The sequence below is a fragment of the Crocodylus siamensis genome, chromosome 4 (genome assembly GCF_052110815.1).
Source record: "Crocodylus siamensis isolate JL-2025a chromosome 4, ASM5211081v1, whole genome shotgun sequence".
Lineage (NCBI taxonomy): Eukaryota > Metazoa > Chordata > Crocodylia > Crocodylidae > Crocodylus > Crocodylus siamensis.
Window position 1 is genome coordinate 241,723,343 of NC_143398.1, and position 19,459 is coordinate 241,742,801.

General features: G+C 48.3%; 1 protein-coding gene across 6 annotated transcripts in view; it reads right to left on the reverse strand.

Moving 5' to 3' along the window:
- The window catches only part of MRAS (muscle RAS oncogene homolog), a 57,072-nt gene that overhangs the window by 23,803 nt on the left and 13,810 nt on the right, over positions 1-19,459 (reverse strand). For 5 of the 6 annotated variants that reach the window (XM_090046060.1, XM_090046058.1, XM_090046061.1 and 2 more), the window contains one exon: positions 5,566-5,776. In XM_090046060.1, the coding sequence (XP_089902186.1) occupies positions 5,566-5,758 (193 nt within the window). In that variant the 5' untranslated portion in view covers positions 5,759-5,776. Of the gene's footprint in view, positions 1-5,565; positions 5,777-6,685; positions 6,983-19,459 lie in introns of those variants that run through there. The other variant, XM_090046059.1, reaches the window with a different exon arrangement.

Consider the following 19,459-nt stretch of genomic DNA (forward strand, 5'->3'; position numbering starts at 1 on the left):
TGAAACCTCTGGGTTTATTTTGGGAGTCCTGTGTAGGTGCCTGCACACCTAACGGTGCTAACATTGCACGGCACCCCGTGGCGGCCTTAAAAGGATCTCATAACACCCCAGGGCACCGTGGCACCCTTTGCTTTCTGGCCAGAAAATTCCCAAGTGTCCTTAAATCCTAGTGAAAAAGCAGACACCCCAACGAGAGAGCCCTCGCATTGAGGTTTGCCGCGTTACAGCCTCAGCAGGCGTAAACTGGCATAGTTCCCGGGAAGTCAATGCAGCTATGGCAGTAGCGTGACTACGGCACGGTGACTGAGACGGTCATCCCGGGCACGGAAAAAGCCAAACGGGTGGCACAGAAGTTGCTGCTGCCCCCATGTGTGGCAGCTGCCACGCGTGGCCAGTCCCGTTGTTACGCCTCCGCTGCGCTGATGCTCACCAGCGAAGGATGCATGCAAAGGATGGAGCAGGTCAAACGTGCCAAGTTCAGTAATGGGATAATTACCTCAGTGTGGCCTATTTTAAGAGACGTTTTGTTTCTTGATCTCCCAACCTGCATCCCCTCTCCCTGTGGGTGGGTTTTGAGCCAGTAGGAATTTGTGCCTGGCTAGAGCAATACACTTAGGCTTCCTGTCCAGAATAATCATTCCATCTTGGCATTTAACAGTCACATTAGCAAAAGAAATCCTTTGCCAACCACTGATTCATCTCTCTCAAAAGAAGAGGTGTGTAAGACTGATGACTGAAACTCAAATTAAGGCTAAAGCTAGCCAAATTAGATTAACTCTGGCATCCGTTTAATTCTGACCTGCAACATGCGTGTATACGTTGTAGGTGTCTGAATGCATTTAAGCCAGCAGAGTACAGCCACTCTGACCTCCATGGGGACAGCAGGAAATAATGAAAATAGCTGAGTGCAGAGAAAATGGAAGCAGCTCTCATAAAACCTCCCCTGGGAAACAGCATCCTATAATTCACGGTTAGTACTTGCTTTTATATGAGCTTCCCTTATTTCATAAGGCTCCCAATTGTATTCTCTAGACACGTGCTCCTGAACGCTGCAGCAACAGCCCTACAAGCTGGATCGATTAGGACCATTAATGGTTATTTTTTCACTTGTACAGTACTTTCCCACCTACGACCTGCTTTAAAAGCTTAAGCAATGCATCTCACACACAGCTCTGTGAAGAAAGGGCGATAATGAACTTTAGCAATTAGGTAAACTGAGTAAGAAGACCTGACTGGTGTTGGAAAGCAAATTCATGACAGATGCATGGGAACTCGTGTTCGACTCCAAGGCCAAAAGGCTGAAATAAAAGCGGATGAATCTGAACAGAGTTCAAGTAAGAGAAGGGAAGGCAGGGGGGAAAAAATTACACAACTCCAATAGGCCTCATCACGTTACTAGTTATTCTGTTATAAAATGAGGGTGGGATCAGGTTTTGCTTCAAGAGGAGCCAAAGTTTTAATACACTAATAATCTTTTAATACTAACTTACCCGTTAGTAAAATTTTAAATGCAATGCTGGAACATTATTATGGGCAATATCTGCTGCAGAGGCTTTGCATGGAGCTACGCTGTCAGCAGCCTGTTGGGAAAGAAAGCAAGAGGAAGAGCGTGTTCAATGCCAATCCATTCCAGCTTCCTTTTCCTTCGGCATCACAAGAGATTCATGGAGCCTGCTCATTTTAGGTCTTCACTTGGCAATCATGTCCTTTGCAGCAGCCCCCTTCTTCTTTCATAGATTTCATAGACATCAGGGCTGGAAGGGACCTCGGGAGATCATCGAGTCCAGCCCCCTGCCCAAAGGGCAGGAGGTCAGCTGGGGTCATAGGATCCCAGCAAGATAAGCATCCAATTTGCTCTTGAAGGTGTTCAGTGTAGGTGCTTGAACCACCTCCGCTGGCAGACTGCTCCAGACCTTGGGGGCTCGGACAGTGAAGAAATTCTTCCTTATTGCCAAAGCTCTGGATGAAATGCCGCTTGGCAAAGGCTCTACCCACCCACGAAGCATTCAAGGAAATCTGGCGAGGCTGAAGTTTATCGTCATAATGCATCCCTTCACTTCCGTCACGCCTGTCCCTGACTTTATTGCTTTAATCACTCATGCTCCAGCATGTAGCTACCCCAAGAGCAGCTGTCTGAGGATGTGTTGTTCTGCAATATTGGGACCTGATCCAAAGCCTAGAGAAGTTAATGGAAACATACCCATTGACTCAATGGGTTTTACTTCAAGCCCTTAAAGAACAGTGGCAAAGGAAATGTGAAAAAGGCAGTCTTTATGCATTTGTTTCCCCCAGGCAGATGGCAAGGGCCACATGCTGCTCCAAATAAGAGGGTCCTTTTCTTTCTCACTAACTAGGCTAATGATCCAATAGCTTATGCATGGCAGGAAGGAGGCAGGGAGGGGAGAAGAGCCAAGGAGAGAGGCTGTTGCAATGCTACCTTCATGGCAGCAGGATCACAAGGGTCAGGGGAACTCGAAACCCAGAATGCCATTCCCGGATACAGGTGAATCCAACTCAGGGGGCATTGAAATATGCACTGCCTAGAGTTAGGTTCATTTATTTATTATGTATCGCTTTTTGATTAAAACAGAAATTTGAGAGGAAAAAAATTCCATGTATTGAAAACTGAAGAAAAAAGAAAAGTTCTTCGCCAAAACACCCCCAACTCCCCACGTTCAGTGAAAACAATCAAGTTTGACTAACATATAATACAAGTTTCAGTATAATATGCAACAGCTGCTATTATGGCAGCCCACAGAAGGCAAAGGTCACTCATTTCTGGATGCAGGGACCAGGTCAGACAGTGACATGCTGCCACTTACAGCAGGGTTTGGTTTCTCTCTGTAGCAAAGCCGAAGTGAAAACATTATAGCTGTTAAAAGCTGGCCTTGCTTTAATGCTGCTAAATATGTATTTATGTATGTATATTTAGGCCTGATTCTGCACTCATTCGCGTGCTTAACTTTGCATAAAAATGATCAACAACTAAACACACACGTATTTGCAGGATTGAGGACTTAAAGTAGGTTTAATATGCTTCAGGGACTTATTTCTTCACTAAATTTTAAGCCTTTAAAATGCTCCCAGGAATGCAGCCGAGTTCTCAATAAATGAATTTATGTCTAACTGGGGAAAAAGAACGGAAGTCTTTGAAGATTAAAACGATACGTTATACACACAACCGCCCCTTCTGAAGACCCCACACTGACGTTTTCACATTCCTTCTTTTCTGTAATTAAAAAGAAAAAAGCACACGCATATACCAATGTTCAACTTCGTTCCTACACAATGCCAGGGTTTCTTGGGCACGGTGACAATCAACAAGGCAGGGTTGGAGCGGGCTTGTTTGCGAGGACTGGGTGCCCGCATGGAGAGTGGCTCGATGCGAGAGCTGGGGAGTCTGTGGGTGTTTCGATGAGTTTTGGTGGAGGGCATGCTAATGTTTTAAAGAACATTTTTCTTGCTGTTTTTTTTAAGTCGGGAGAATGGTTTCCTTAACTTCCGATATCCTAGGATCGGCATGCGCTGGCTGTTCTTACTGGAGCATGCACATCACATGTCAATTACCTCGTCAAATACACGCGCCGAGACTTTCTATGCTACACAACCACAAGAAAAGGTCAACTTTTTGAATGTGGACAGTAAACTCTTCCGACGAGGTTCTAGTCCCTGTCTCCTTCAACCGATAATCTACATTTTTTAACGAGTTCATTTTTCTGGTTTGAACTTCCCCCCACAAAAAGTCATAAAAGGAAGTGTGTACGCCTCAAATGCAACCGGCGCTTCAGAGACGGGTGTTTCACCAGTATGTTAAAAGGGTGTCGAACCAGTCACAGAAACTCCCTCCTCTTATGTGAGTGGCAACATGCTCCTTCAGTGATGAGAGGATGTCTCCCGGAGCAAGCATTTCATTCTGAGTTCAGTCTTCGTTCAGATACACATGCACTGTTATAGCAGCGCGCGCTACTTAGGCAGGGCCTCTTCCAGGCTACACAATTAACTACAATGCTATTTAATCGCAATGGATGCTTCATAATCAGCACAGTAATTCTGCTCAATTTGGATGCCTACAGATGACTCCAAATGGCACGTGTGGTTATTGCCGCCTGTGTTAATATTTTAGGCCCCCTCGTGTACTGGGACAAGATGCCAGTTACTTGGGATGGGGAGGTTCATCAAGTCTTCAGAACAACGACTGATGAGGATTTCTATCAATGGGAGAGCAGCAGGGCGAGGAAGGCGGCTCACCAGGGCATCACGATGAGGAGAACTCAACCCTGCTCAAAAGGAAGAAGCACAGATGGAGCCAGAGACAAGGTGGCATGTAAACAGGGCCATAAAACGAAGAGCATGTGCCCTAGCAGCTTTCTACATGACAAACAGGTCCTTCTTATAATGCAAGAATCACTGAAATAAAGAGCTGGAAACGACCGTGAGAGTCATCAAGTGCTTTCCCCGCAGTGCCCCCAGGCAGAATCAACTTTACCTAAGCCAACCCTGACAGATGCTTATGTAACTTGTCCTTAAAAACCTCCAGCGACAAGTTGCCCAGCTTCCCTGTGTAATTTATTCCAATGCTTAGCTATCCCTACAGTTAGTGCCTAACCCAAATCTCCCCGGCTAAAACTGAAGCCCATAACTTCTTGTCCTACATGCAGGGAAAACAGTTTATAGCCGTCCTCTTTGCAGCAACCCTTTACATAGTTAAAGACTATTATGTCTGCCCTCAATCTTTCCTCATAGATGGTCATTTTTTCTAGTTCTCAGAGTATTTGTTTTTTGCTCTCCTCTAGGCTCTTGCCAATTGGACTACCTTTTTCTTGAAGTATAGCATCCCAAACCGAACACTACTCCAGGCTGAGACCAGTACTGACTGGAGGGGAAGAATTACTTCAGATGTCTTACGTACGACGCTGTCCTTTATACATCCCAGTACTGTGTTGACTGGGATCGGTTTGTCATCCACTATAACCCCCAGATCTTTTTCTTTGCAGTGCTCCTACCTGCCCCGCTCTCATTTCTATCCAGTGGATAGCTGTCACCTAAGTGCACTCCCTTTGCACTTTTCCTTACTGAACTCCCTCCTGCGAACACCACTCTACTTATTTCAGACCAACTTCTCCAGTTTACCAAGATTGCTTTACATTTGAATCCTGTCCTCCAAAGAGCGTGCAGTCTCACTCAGCATAGGGTGATCTGCAACATAAGACAAGGACCTTGCTCCATCTCTCTAGTCATTAATAAAAATATTAACTAGGAGCAGACTCTAGACAGACCCCTGAGGAACCCCACTCGATGCATCCTTCCAGCTGGACAATGAGCCATTGATACAGCAGACTATCGTGGCACAATGCAAGCCACAGTTTCAACTTTACAAGAGGCCTATTGCTTAGTGTGCACAAACAGTGCATACAATGATTTGTGCCAAAACCACACATCAGCAACAGTAAAGCTGAAAATCCATAAAAGCACAACAAGATACGGAAAGTTTCAGGCCAGAGCTGCCCTTGGATTCCTCCCGAACAACTGGAGAACGATTAATCAGAGTGGAAGTAGTTCGCTCACCGTCCAGAATAGCCCACTGTCCGTCTATTTCTGTGTGTTTCAGGTAGGAATCCTCAATGGTTGGATCATAGTCTGGCACAAAAATCTTCTGGAAAAACTGAATGGTGAGAGCGCTCTTTCCCACGCCACCGTCTCCGACCACCACTAGCTTGTATGTGGGGAGGTTGTCGCTTGGAACGGCGCTCGTAGCCATGGTCCCAGCTGGCTGGACCTGAAGGAGAAACAGAGGTTGACTCAGACCACGCTAAAACAGTCAAAAGCAGGTTTCTCTACCTTGATCCGGTACAGGCCTCAGGGCTGGGGTTCTCCAGGGGAGGGGGAGCTGTCATTTTGCAGCGGGAGTGTGCAATCTGGGCTCTCCAAAGCGTGGGAAAGTGCTATTATGAGCAGGCAATGGTGCAAACTGGTTGGGCAACCCTTGGGTGATGCCTATTTTGCCAGAACTGAACCAGTGACCTGGTCCATTTTTCCAGGAACTGAACCCGTGACCTGCGGAGAAAAGAAGCGCGAACAGTTACAGTCGGAGCTAAAATTTAGTGCGAGGGACCTATACCAGTTCATATCCCCCGTGGATTGGCAGAGAGGGGAGCTTGAAACCTATTTAGTCTCCCTGCTGACCAAGGAGCCACGCATAATCTGGACTCTTATTTCGGTTTCAGCACTGGCTCGATTGACAGTGGCTCAGAGCCAGAGTACAGGAACAGACTGAAAATTGGGGGTCGGACCTGATGATCTGTTTAGGTCCCTTCCGACCCTAAGTACTGTGATCAAAGACAAACACCTGCTTTTAGGCACAGGGTCAACAGAGCAGAGCGGCAAACCAACCCTCTACCCTGCCCCTTCCCAGCCTTGACCTAGACGGGTCACTCCTAAAGGAATACGAGCGGCCCCATCTCTACCACTCATCTCATTTATCCTCTTGCGACAGGGACTGCCTGTTCGAGCCAAATGGGTGGGAGAATTTTGTGACGTGGACATCCCTCCAAACAGGAACGAGAAAAAGCCAAATAATAATTCCCACAGATCAAACGGCTGCCAAGTTGCAAGCGATTTGCAGTCACTCTCAGCTTGTGCTGCATGCCAGCTAGCAAGCTCTAATATCCTCAGCTATTTTACATACAGCATATATCGACCAGCCCCAATTTGGGGCTGAATCCGAGCAAACGTTCAAAGGGTGCACGGGAAGATGCCATGGGTTCGAGTCCTGCTCCTGGTCCAGCTGGCGTACAGGAGCACTTTTTCTAGGTTTCTCCTCTCCCATTAGAAAGCCCGGCTGCTTCCGTGCAAGCTCTTCCAGGGACGGAGAATCACAGCTGTGTTTCATAACGCTGGCAGGAAGGTTGTTTTGTGGTTAACGGCAGCAGAGAGAGTCAGGAGTGGTGCTTTCCATTCCCAAGAATGGTAACAGATCTCCCGAAGACTCGAGTCAGACACCTGGGGACTGAGTCTTTAAAAAAAAAAAATGACAGTGTTGAAATGGTACATGCACTGATGTCGGCATGACCTCAGCTTAGCATGCAAATCGAATCACTGCACGCCAAACATCGGCCGTGCTGTCTGCACGTGCATTTGCAGCAACCGCCAACAAAAATCAGGCGGACAATGTATATGCACATTTGAGGCGCAGGACCTTCGCTTCTCACACCAGACTGGTGTCCACTCAGACAGCAGGACAGGGCCAGGTCACGACACTCCACTCAAACTGGGACCCACCCACACGTGCTGCTAAAATGAGGAAAAAAAAAATTAAAACTTCTGGCAGAAGTGATTTCCTTTTGACCTCTAGACCAATCTGGCTACAGCCTGGATAGCTAAAATGAGACGTCACTCACTGCAAAGCTGTGACTCCCTCTTTTCCTATGTGAAAGATAAAACTTTTATATAGTGACACTTAAATCTCCCTGGCTGGGAACCGGAGTTAAGCCTCCAGGGAAAAAGAAGAGGGCAGTTCATACGTTGCATGGTGGCAGCTATTCTGCTGGGAGCAAACAGCTCCTTTTGTTGTCTCCTTTGTACCCTCAGCAGCTAAAGACCCATCATTTATTTTAAATCTGAAAGCTGAAATTCTGGAGAAGCCGGAGGGGTTGGAGGGGGATAACCATCGAATCATACGGCCATGTACAGCCCTGGCATGAGCAAGGACTGCAGCTGGCTGTCCCCACCATAGTGTCTGCCTCTGGGCACTGATTTTGCTTTCCAAAATACCCCCCTGAATTTATTGCTAGAAAGTGTTTGCCTGATGAGGGCTGGGTATTTCTACAGCCCACAGCAACAGGATCAATGGGCAAAGGGAAAGCACGCTCTTCCCATTGCCCTGGTGTTCAAGAGCATCCATGAAGATGACCACGTGCGAGCACTGTCAAGGGAGCGGTCGCATGCCAGGAGGGAAAGGACCAGGGACTTTCTAGGGGCTAGACGGGCACTTTGGGCACTATACTTCCAGCTGGCACTCATCTGCCCAGCCACAGATGAAAGTGCATCTAACCAGGCTCAAGACCTTCTGTTTTTCTTGGATGGGGGAGGTGAGGGACCAGACACGGCTCTGGTACAAGGCTGTCCAGAGCTTCCCGCTAGAGAGGGAAGACTTTGCCTTGCCCGCTACTCAGAGCTGTGTTGGCACAACCAAAATCTGAGCTTTTTGTTCACTTAAAATTCCTGTTGTATCTTTGGCCCAATGAGCAGCGAGCTAAGACAGCAGGGTCTGACCCTTCCTTGCAATCTGATCTGTCCAAGAAAAATATTTTATGTCCTATATGAGCGAGCACGAAGCAGCCCGATAATCCCCTGCTGACTACAAAAGGAAACAGCATGCAACTGCCTGCAAATGCTAAACTCAGGACTTTCAGCAGGGTGATGCAGAGCACAGGGCACAAGGCCATCGGTCCCAGGAAATACATCAACTGGGTTTCCACTTGACACAAGTTCGGTGTGGTTTCCATCTGAACACCCTTCCTGGACGGGTCCTTTTGGTCGTGCCCTCAAACAATGCAGTGGAAGCACAGGGAGAAAGAAACTGCCCAACAGAGCTGGGCCAACTTGGCTTTTCATAGGTAATTTGCAGGAAAAATGCACATCCCCTCAGACTCTCTCCCCACAAAGCAACGTCTCCGTTTGCCGTGTTAGGTTCAACCTGGCATAGTATATAGTTGTGCACGGGAAGGGGCGAAAGACATTTCACCTCCACCTTTTCAGAATAACATTTTCCCGTTCCGAAAAGCCAAAAATTTTGATGAGATCAAAACCAGACATTTCCCTTTTTCGTTTCCAAAGAGTTTAACAGGCTGAAAACAAAACGTAAAACTCAGAAAGAAAAGAATTCCCCCTTTCCCCCATAAGCCCTGAAACGTTTGCCTTTTAGTTTGGCCAGGACAGATTTTTCCCCTTGGTGTTTAAATCTGGTGAGCGAGCCCAACAAAACAGCCCTGCATGTGTGCACGCACATGCATGTGTGTGCACGTGCCTTTTGGTCTGCCCCCTCCCCTTATGCTCCGAGGGAAGCAAAAATGATTCACCGTGCTGGGACGTGTATTTTCGGTGGACACAAGGGAACATGTGCCGATGCCTTCCAGTTGTCATTTCTTGCCTCTGATCATCCTGTTAACACTGAACTGTTGACTGGGACCATGTGGGCGGATGTGTCCTTCCCAAGTGCTAAGAGCTGAATGGAGATTTTCAAAAAGGGCATTCCCCCATCCCTTTCCCCTCCCCTGCCCCAATAACATTTAAGGTAGAAAATACTTGTCTTCATAGGAAATAAATTCAGATCCTGCCCTGAACCGCCTCTGAAATCAGGCAGTGGAAACCTCTCCTATTCTGGAATCGAGTTCACCCAATCTGCATTTTTCTCCTTTCTCTTTTTAAAGCAATTTGTGCATAAAAAAAAAAAAATAATAATAATGGAGAAACATGACAGTGTTGCCATAGAAATGGGCTCACTGGAAACTATAAGGACTGCAAAGTAAAGAGACAAGTGGGTCTGTCTCATCTGAGCTGAGAATAGAGTTGACATTCTCAGAGGAAAAAGAAATGTTGGAGCCGCTGCCAGTGTTATAAGCAATTAAATATTTTCCATTTAAAGACACGGCTCTGCTTTTCAAAGAGAACTGGAGAGACTCCTCCAGCCCGGCTTCCCACCTCCTAAATGTCAGGCCAGTGCTCGAAGCACAAGGGCATCATGTCAAGGAGTGATGTGCTTTGCTGATGATTTGGAGGCAGCTCATAAAGTGGATAAGACTGCTTGTTTTGGCACATTATGAGGCCAAACTCTTCTTTCCTTTGTATCATTGCAATCTAATTTCAGTCATCAAAGCCCTTCCTACGGGTAGAGACCTTGGGGAAACCCTGGACCCACGGAGAAAAACTGGCAAGACTTCAATGGATTTCAGTATGGCCAGTAATTCATCCCATCTTTATTTGCACTATAAAAAACTGGGCAATATTTCTGGATGGGCTTTATGGACACTTAATTGCATCAGGTATCCAGGTTGCAGCTGTATTGGTCTAGAGGAAAAGGCAATCAGGACTCATAGTTGAGATGATCTCTCTTATTAGACCAACAAGATTTTTGCCAAAAAAAAAAAAAAAGTTCTTTATTTTTTTTTATGAATGTTTAATTGTTATGCATCTGGTAGGAGAGTGATGTGAAACAACATACTCTGATCAATTTAAGCTGCTGACCTCCAAGCTACTGCTTGGGAAACAAGTTACATTTTCAGCAGGGTTTTAGCACTCAGCCCTTTCACTGGTCTCAGATGCCCCAAGCTCGACTCCCGTGAAACATGTACCCAATTTCTATAATAATAATTAGCCCATTGCGTAAACTGCGACTACAGCCTGTGTGCACGTAAAACAACACAAAAACCAGCTACACAGATAGTGAGCAGTTTGTTTCCAGTCCAGCTTAAGCGGGATGTCTACGAAGCTTGAGCCTACACCTACCTCTGGACAACTGAACTGCAAATTCACATTTTATAAAAACCAGCTTGCTTCAAGCAAACATCCATTGCAAGCCTTTTAAAACGGCATCAGCTCAGAGAGTACGAAAAAGGCATAGTGGGCCCTGAAAAGCAAGAGAGAGAGTTAGAGATGAGTCGCACGAATTAACCAGAATTTGACCGTAGGGAAGTCAAAGCCTTCTGAACGGGCACGCGCCCTGCTGGAAACCAAGCGCCGCGCTCCACGTGCTGCTTAGATCAAACGGTTTTCACAGCACATCCCTTCTGCGGTTGCAGCCTCCGACCAAACACGTGGTGGGCTGGCCCAGAGCAAAGGCCCGCGTGTGGCCATGTGGACGTGGGCTCGTTCCATGTTGTGGACGCACAAAGACAACCTGACCCTCCATTCGGCTGTGCAACGGGCAGCAGTTGTCTTCCAACTACCCTGGGACCGTGCACACGCACTCACGGCTCAATCTGTCCCATTAACAAGAAGATTCAGCCAGTCTAAAGACAAATAAATCATTACAAAGTTGTTCATAGTGTGGAAGGAGTGATGACCATCCAGCGGAGACTACAGCACGGTGCTCCGCGGGGTCTAACCCCGCTGCCCCCACCTCCCCGGTGCTTGGAAGAGCTTACAACTGAAGTAGGGCGAGCTCTCAGAAGAAAGCATTTTGGACTAGGAAGCCAGTAACATGCTCCCACAGGCACAGGGAATTTGCATGTGAGCTGTTCCTGTTGTTCAGCCAAGTGCATAAAGGTAAGACCGAGTCCCGTCTTTGGCAAAGCACGGACCGAGGGCTTGGACGGGAAGTGAGAGAGCGCCATAAGGCACATCGGCTTGCAAAGAAGAAAGGACCTGCAATAAGCTTGACTGAGAGAAATGAAACGCAGGCATTTTTCACTCTCCTGTCTGCATATAAAGCAGCACACAGTAATAAGCTAATCAGCTTGGAGGAAGAGGTCTTAAAATACACTTATGCTGCCATTCGTTGTCAAAGGATCCACAACAACAGTACAGCTACCCATACCCTCGGCGGGTGCGAAGCTGTGGGCCAGCACTGACTTCTGTGGAGCTGGCACGATTCATGCAGGCCACCTAAAATCAGCACGGCTTGAGATGCAAACGTGGCCACTTCTGGGCTGACGAGTCCACGTTACCATGCTGTCCAAGGCCCGTCAGCAGCTAGCCAGACCTCATTTAAAAAGAGCTTGGATCCCTTGAATGAGATGGGTGAGGTTTTGGGAACGCAGTTTATGGACTGCGGGGCAAGAAAGGGTGAGATGGAGGTCTGAAACATCCCATTAAAATAAGCAAAGAGCTAAACCACACGTTAGCTGAAAGCAAGACAGACGGGAGCAGGACTGCATGTGATAGCGGGTCGCCAAACCCCAACGGGACGGTGCTGCAAGACACGTTTCTGTGCCTATCCCCAGCTGCCACTGCAAGACCTGCCCCGTGCACACGTGGGCCAAATCCTCAGGTGATACCAACCACGGGTACCTATACACATGCTCCAGGGTGGAGGCACTTTAACTAAAGCACTTTTCTCGGAGCCACTCTAATTAAAGTGCCCCCACCAGCATTTTGAAACAACGAATACACAGGACATGGAGGCAGCTGGACCATGCTAATTAGCACCCTCCAGTAAATTCAATTAACCGAGTCTGCTGTGACCCCTGCATCGATAGGCGCCCCGTAACCCCACTGAGCCATTCGCAGGACCGAAGGAACCGGTCCTGGCACCTGCCGCATCATCTCTCGTGCGCGCCCCACAATTTGGCACTCCCCGAGGACGAGTTTTGCTGTACCCGCGATCTGAACCAAGCCCATCGCCTTCCTGCTGAAGTTGCTGCAATTAGAGGTAAAGAAACCCCGACGGAGAGGCCTTGCATGACAATGATTTACAGTCTCCATAGCAACGGGTGGCATTGAAATTCCTTAATCCCGTTGCGAAACCTCGAGAAAGCTGCAGCAGGGTCTGTGCGCTACCGGCCTGGCCGCTCAGCCCCTGGAGCAGACACGCACCCGCGCCGAATGAACCCATCGCCGGAGCCACCGCAGTGCATTTCAGCTGCTTATTTATAGCTATAGCTCGCTGTGCTTTGCTAGCAGTCCTGTCTGAGCAGTCAAGGGGGCTCCTGTATTTATGTATTTACTGCAGGCTTGCCGGGATTCACAGAAATCTCCTGTAACATGCAGCGAGGACGCGAATGATTATAATAAGGATACATTCCCCTCCCTCCCCGGGTTAAACCAAGTACCATCTGCCAAGACCTGTCAACTTCTCCTACAATCTTGACTAATAACCCTTCCTCCACCCACGGCACACGCTCTTCTCTTCTCTCCGCCACACCGCAAAACCAACCAGCCCTGGGGCTTGCCCTAAAGGCTGAACTTCCCCTGGGCTTCCTTTCCACCAGCCCTTCGCCTCCGGTTCTGCCTCCGTCACCGGGGCGGACCTGCCCCTGACGTGGCTGTCACCATCGCTCCGACTAAATGAGTCAGGACTTTGCATGCTTGAATCAGACCCAGGAGTGAACTGGAAGACCAGAAGCAGCTATGGAGCACAGAAACTTTCCAGGAGGTGGCTGCTTCCTGAGAGTCAGAGCAATCAAAATTATACAGCGGCCAAAAATGACCCGCTCATCAGTTTGCAAGATCGTTCAGATGCCTGTTTTCCTGTTCAGGTGGTGCACATGCACCACCATCATGTAGTTACCTAACCAGGCTAATTAGCAGCTAACTCTGAGAACTACGATTTGCTAGTTTTGGGGGCTTTCTGCCCACCTACCCCAACAAGGGCATGCTGAGCAAAAGGTGGACCATCAAATCTTCTGCAAGCTGTTAAGACAGAAACGATTCCTGCGCTAAGAAACCAACCCCAAAAGCTCTTCCCTTCCAGCTTCAGAATAGATATTTAATGCTCGCAGGTTCCTAATGGAGAAAAATCATGCCAGGACTGGAGCAGAACCAGAATTAGCCCAGGCTACTTTTGATCTAAAACCATCAAACAATCAGCATTTAAAAATAAGAGGGTCTCACTGAGCAGCGGGACGGATTTAAAACCCTCCTGCAGGACGCAATTACAAACCGCCAGCTCCTGGCACCCACCGTTGCTTCGGTGGAGGACATGAGCTGCCCTTTCCAGTCCCCATCTGATGCTAAACATTCAATGCCTGGTGCTGGCGGTGGTGCCGTCCCCAGCTCGCGCTTGCTTTTTGCGGCAGGTCAGACAAGAGACCATAATACCCTTCCTTCACCCCCTGCACTAGTCATGCACCTACCATCAAGTTTACTGTTCAAGAAAGGGAAAAACTCCCCAGGCGTGTAATGAAGTACTTGAGATGCACATAAAAGGCAGTTAAAAGCAGTCACTGCTTGATGAGTACTTAGTACTTATTTCAGGAAACACAAAATTATAGCTTGAAACGCATACCAAAAAAAAAAAAAAATCACATCACATCACTGAAAATGCCTTGGGTGGGTGGTTTGGTTCCCCCCCTGCAACGTCTGAAGCGATAATAGACAGCAGGAGTCCCGGCTGTGGTCGTGAGCTATACGAAGTGGCTGAAGAAGTCTCTTGGCCACGGTGGATTTGAACGCTCACAGTGTTTCCTGTGCCTCGTAGATGTGCAATGCAGACAGCAAGTGTCTGTCATCATCCTGACACGTCAACTGAAATCAACTCCCCCCAAAGCTCTTTTTCCCCCCCTCCAGCAATTTCCTTTCTGTGCCGTGGGTTTTCAGCGTAGACTAGTGACCTGTGAAAATAGGGAAAGTGTGCTAAGTCGCATGCAAACAGGCCAAGGTCGTTACAGGAGGGTGCTGGCATTTTCAGGCACTTAAGTCACAGCTTTGCTTTGCAGGAATGTGCCTGTGCCGACTGGACGGCTACCCTCTCCTTGCATAAATTAGGTCTTGCTTAAACCTAGACGACTTCTCGTTTGTCTCTACTAGGAATAGCTCCAAACTCCACGTCAGAGAGGGAAGGAAAACGTCCGTGTGTGCTAGGGTTCAAAAGCATTGGCAGGAACCGATAGGTCCATTACCGTCAATGCCATCCATCACTTCTCCCGAGCTTGGACGTGACGTCGGAAATCCCTTTCCTCACTCATTCATTTCCGCTCCTGGGAGAGGTCGCAGTCCTGAACCGCTCTTAAAAAAAGAGGCTTTTAGCAGCAAAGCCAGGAATGCCTCTCCTCGGTTCTCATGGAAACCACAAAGCCGAACTAAACGTGCTGGAGAAAGAACTCAGCTACTCGAGATGCTCGCCCACCCTGCCCAAACAGAGATAACAGCATGAGAACAAGTAGGCGCAGGAGGAAACGGCTTGAAATGGCAATAGCTGCCCTTCCTGCGAGCACAATCCCTGGAAATGGGCAGCTTCCCTCTGACACATCAGAGCTCACCGACACGCCAATAAAAGCCCCCAAATTCGCCACCCTACATTACTCCATATAGTCCTCCAAACGCATGCATTACTCCATATAGTCCTCCAAACGCATGCACGAGACTCTAAAGCAACAGCCAGAATCAGGTGGAGGGCCCTGCAGCAGGTCTGGCATCCCCAAAAGGAGGTGCTCCAGTAGCCCGCTGACCAACACGCGATGGACAAGGCGGGATGGCTTGACAGCGGGAGAGCGGGGTTTCATGGAGGCAGAGGTGGCGGCTTTGTAAGAGATGAAAGTAGGTGGTAGGGAAGAGAGTAGCGAGTGGTGTCTCAATGGGCCCTACTGGACATTGCCCGTGTGTATCTGATGTCTACTGCTTTGCACGCTGTGCCGATTTCCTGGCCAGAGAGGTGGGACTCCATAGCGCCCCTAATCCTCGGCCTTCAGTTTAGTCCCCTCTTGCCCTCCCAAACCACAGCCCAAGAGAGAAAGCACAAAACACCTCGAGTCCACGAGCACTGACTACACGCACAGCTCCTTGCTCTGATGAAACCTGCCGAAGTCAACAGGAGTCTTTCCCGTGGACTTTGGATCCAATCCTTAGGCTGCATGGAGCAATCGGTACAACTAGGACTGGAAAAATACAAAATAAAGAGAGACTGTGTGAAGATTCCCCAGCGAGGATTAAAGAAGTTGAATGCAAGCAAAGGTCATAGCCTCGGAGGATAATTTTAGCCTTCTGAAGTTTAAGTGGCACGAAGCGCCAAAACTCCTGACTGAAAGAGGCACGTGTGTTGTTCTGAGTACAAGCAGCTGGCTAGCAATTATGCCAAATGCATGTGTGCGGTGGTGGGTGTCCTTTTGCATGTTGACCTCAAATTCCCCCAATCCTATACGGACAACTTGGAACCTTAAAAGGGCACCCCAGAGGTGCAAGGTTAGATGCCAGCCACACTAATGGCAAAATTCCCCTTGCCATTTCTATGGAGCCAAAATCTCTGCCTCGTGGAATATCATGGCTTTTGCTTCCTCCGGTCTTGCATCTGCAATGGCGATGGGAATTATGTACGACTCTAGGATACGTGGGACGGTGAATGCCCAAACCAGGACTCTGGATCACGAGGGGAAGCCAACAACGAAGTGATAAAAAAGGCGACTACACCTTCCAGCAAAGGAGATGCCACGGGAAGGAGAACCAGGCTGGCATTAACTATAAAAAGGGAAGAGCCAATCTCGAGGCCATTCCTGTTCCTTGGAGCTGGGGAATTCATACAATAACAATGATCGGCAAGGGGCACAGCAAAGGGACCTTTTATAAGGCCCGTGGTTATTTATGGGAGCGATCCCCAAACCTGCCCCGTCTGGGCTGTCGTTACCCAATGCTGCTTTCCTAGCAGCAGAGACATTCCCATCACAACGACCCTGGGCAGGGCTTGCTGGATGCCAACCTGGCTGCACTTCAATCCTAGTTTTGTTCAGCTCCTTGATGGGCCTTTGCTGGGCCGCTGCACAGAGGTAACAGGGTGCGCGGGCCAGGAGCTGCTGGGACAAGCGTAACCCTAGCAAGGGCCTGTGCTTCATCTCCATCTTCCTCTAAAAGCCATTCCCTTGCATGTTGCCATCGGATTCAACTGGAAGCCACGTGCTTCCGGCACCTCTGCCTAGCTGCTAGTAGCGAACCCCAGGCTTTTATAAGTGGCTTTTCTGTGCTGGTTTTACACCCTGGTTCCCAGCTGCAAAGAGTTATTAAAGCGGGCAGAGTTATTAGTCTGATGCTTATTGCTTTGCAAGAGTTATTCGCCTTGCTTGGATTATGCCATCGCATTCGGGACGGGTGAACCGGGAGGACTTGGAGGTATTTGGTGGTGGATGGGGCAAGACAGGGGCGTTTGCAAGAGGAGTTTCAGGACCTTCCTTCCCTGCTGCACAGCTTCTCACAGTCTGATTCAATAACACACGCCTACGTGCCAGGAATGTCATTGCCAAAGGGAAACTGTGTGTTCCAGCACATTCCCACGTCTTTGCCCAAATTCTTCGTTCTGTTCCTTTCTGCACAATTCCTCTCCACTTGCTCCTTATTGTGCAGCGTTAGCCCCTTCCAGGGCTACCTACAAGCTACAGGGCAGTGTAAAGCTATCCTACTCCCTGTCCTTGCAGCCCCTGGTGCGTGGGGCTTGAAGGAAGCAGAGGACCACCAATGTCAACTGCGCACAGCTCCCAAATGGGCAGATGTTCCTAGTAGCCTGCAGATCTTTTTAAACTTCCCAACATTGCTGGAGCCCGGGGAGACCTGGAGCAGGGTACAGAACCAGCCCCACGCTTTATAAACCCACGACAGCCAAATGTGAGACGTGATACAAAGTTGAGCTGTGCAACTTAGTTCAAATGGTGATTTTAGGAGAAGGAAGTTGCCTCATCTCCTAGGTACGTGCATGGCTCTTCGTCATGGAGTCCGACTCCTGGTGGGGTGCAGCATCCAGCTCTAGGATTTCTGCTCTAAGCATTTGCCCAACCTCTTTATTATATGCCACTCTGGTATAATTTTTTGGGATCCTAGCATCTAATCTTGGCTCAGGGCTAGAACCTCCATCGACACTTTTTCCAGTCTCACTTTAAGCAAAACAGCACATGCCTTCTTAGGGACAACATGCTAGGAAATAATTTTACTGAGCCCTCTCCTGTTAAATTGCTTCATTTTTTATTTTTATATGTTTATAGCCGTGCTGCACCTGCAGCTCGCATTTCAGCCACGTGCCACCAGGCTGATGATTTGTGCCTCCTCTAAATGCTCCTCTCTTGCAACCGGTGCTTCTTCCTCCTCCAAACTCCGCTCCATCCTGTCCTCTGCCAGGACCGTTGCAGCTCCCACGCTGCTCTCAGCTTTCCAGCTCACTATGCTTGATGCTCAGCCACTGAAGCAATTGCTAATGCAAACAAGACCTCCATCGCCACAACTACCTTAAGCCTCAAGTTTAAAATGCAACAACCCAAGTTTCTACTGCATTAACATGAATGATGTTCGGAAGAAGCTGCTTACAGATTTAAGGGTCAGGGTAGCATAGACAGTTTTGCATCTGTTTCGGGAAGCCAACGAATGGGGACGTTGTGACATGCTTCACTTTACTATAATTTCTTAGCGCTTGGGTCTTGCCATTGGATAGTGAGGTTTTATGTTTAAAGGACGTGTCACGACAGACTAGAAAAAGAGAGTCAAAGATGAATGCATCTTAGAAATACATTTTAGGTCTGATGTGTACTGGATACATTTTCAGGAGAGCGCTGCGTTAAGGATTTCCACCAGAGACATCTTTCCAACTTGCCATGACCCCACACCCTCTGTGTTACTTATGTCCCATGTGCTGCAAGTGGAATCACTTAAAATCACTTCCCAACATCCCATCAACTTTAATATACATTGGTTAACACTTTCATTATCCTCTCTGGTTTGGCAGGCAGTGCTGCAATACAGATTTACCACAAGCAATGACTGAGTTTAATAGAAGCCTTTCACTGGACGAGTTATTTTGGGCATAATTTTTCTTAATACAATAAAAGCCTCTCACATTCACCCAAAACACCACCTGCGCTCCAGACTTTGCCCGGGGTATGCATGAGCCCAGGAGCAGCAGCACGTTTCCAAACAGCACCACTTAGTAAGTGCATCACAGGGACTCGCTGGGACTAGGGACAGACGTTACACTTAAACTGGTTTAAGTCATCAGAAACTGGTTTAAACCTGTAACAGAACAGAAGTTCAGTGCGCATAAACCAGTTTCAAAATAGCTGAAGCTGGTTTAAGATACACCTGGTTGAATGTAGTATCAGACTTAACTGATTTGGGTCAAACTGGCTTATGAAACTTCTGTCCCAGGCCCCTTCCTGGTTCAAGTTAAATCACAGTCCCCCAGCATGCTCTCCAGCCCTGGGCTGGGCTGTCTGCTCCAGCAGAGAAGGGCTGGGGGTGGGGAGGCAAGGACTGCTCCCCCCAGGAAAACCCAGGCTGGGGTTTGGGGCTAGGAAGGGTTAAATTCCCCTTCCCCCTGAATACAGAGCTGCCCTGCCCTACTAAAAACTTACTGCTGGCTGCCACTGTGGACTACAAATCCCAGAGGCACCTGGAAGCAGGAAGAGGAAGTGACAAGCAACCCTGCAGAGTCCTGCTGATGTGAACCTGGACTGCAAATCCCAGAGGCCTCGCGGGCAGCAGGAAGAGGAAGCAAACACACAGCGAGAGCCATTCTCTAGTGCCTCCCGGCTTCTGGCCTGAGCCACTGCAGGTATGTGGCTGCATTTCCTTAATCTGAATCAAAAGTAACTGTCTGTCCAGTTGTTTCTCAGTTTAATCTGTGCAGCTTAGACTAACCTGCAAAGACTGAATCAATTCAGCCTTGGGCTTTTTGATTATCTGTACATATAGCCTCAGTGTTCACTAAATTAATTTTCATCTGAAATGCCACCCCTGCCCCCAGCATCCTCTGCTCACACAGCTACAAAGCATCTTGCACACCAAACAACTGAGTTCTTTTGCCCTACAAGCAAGTCCAGGTTCTGGCTTTCCCATT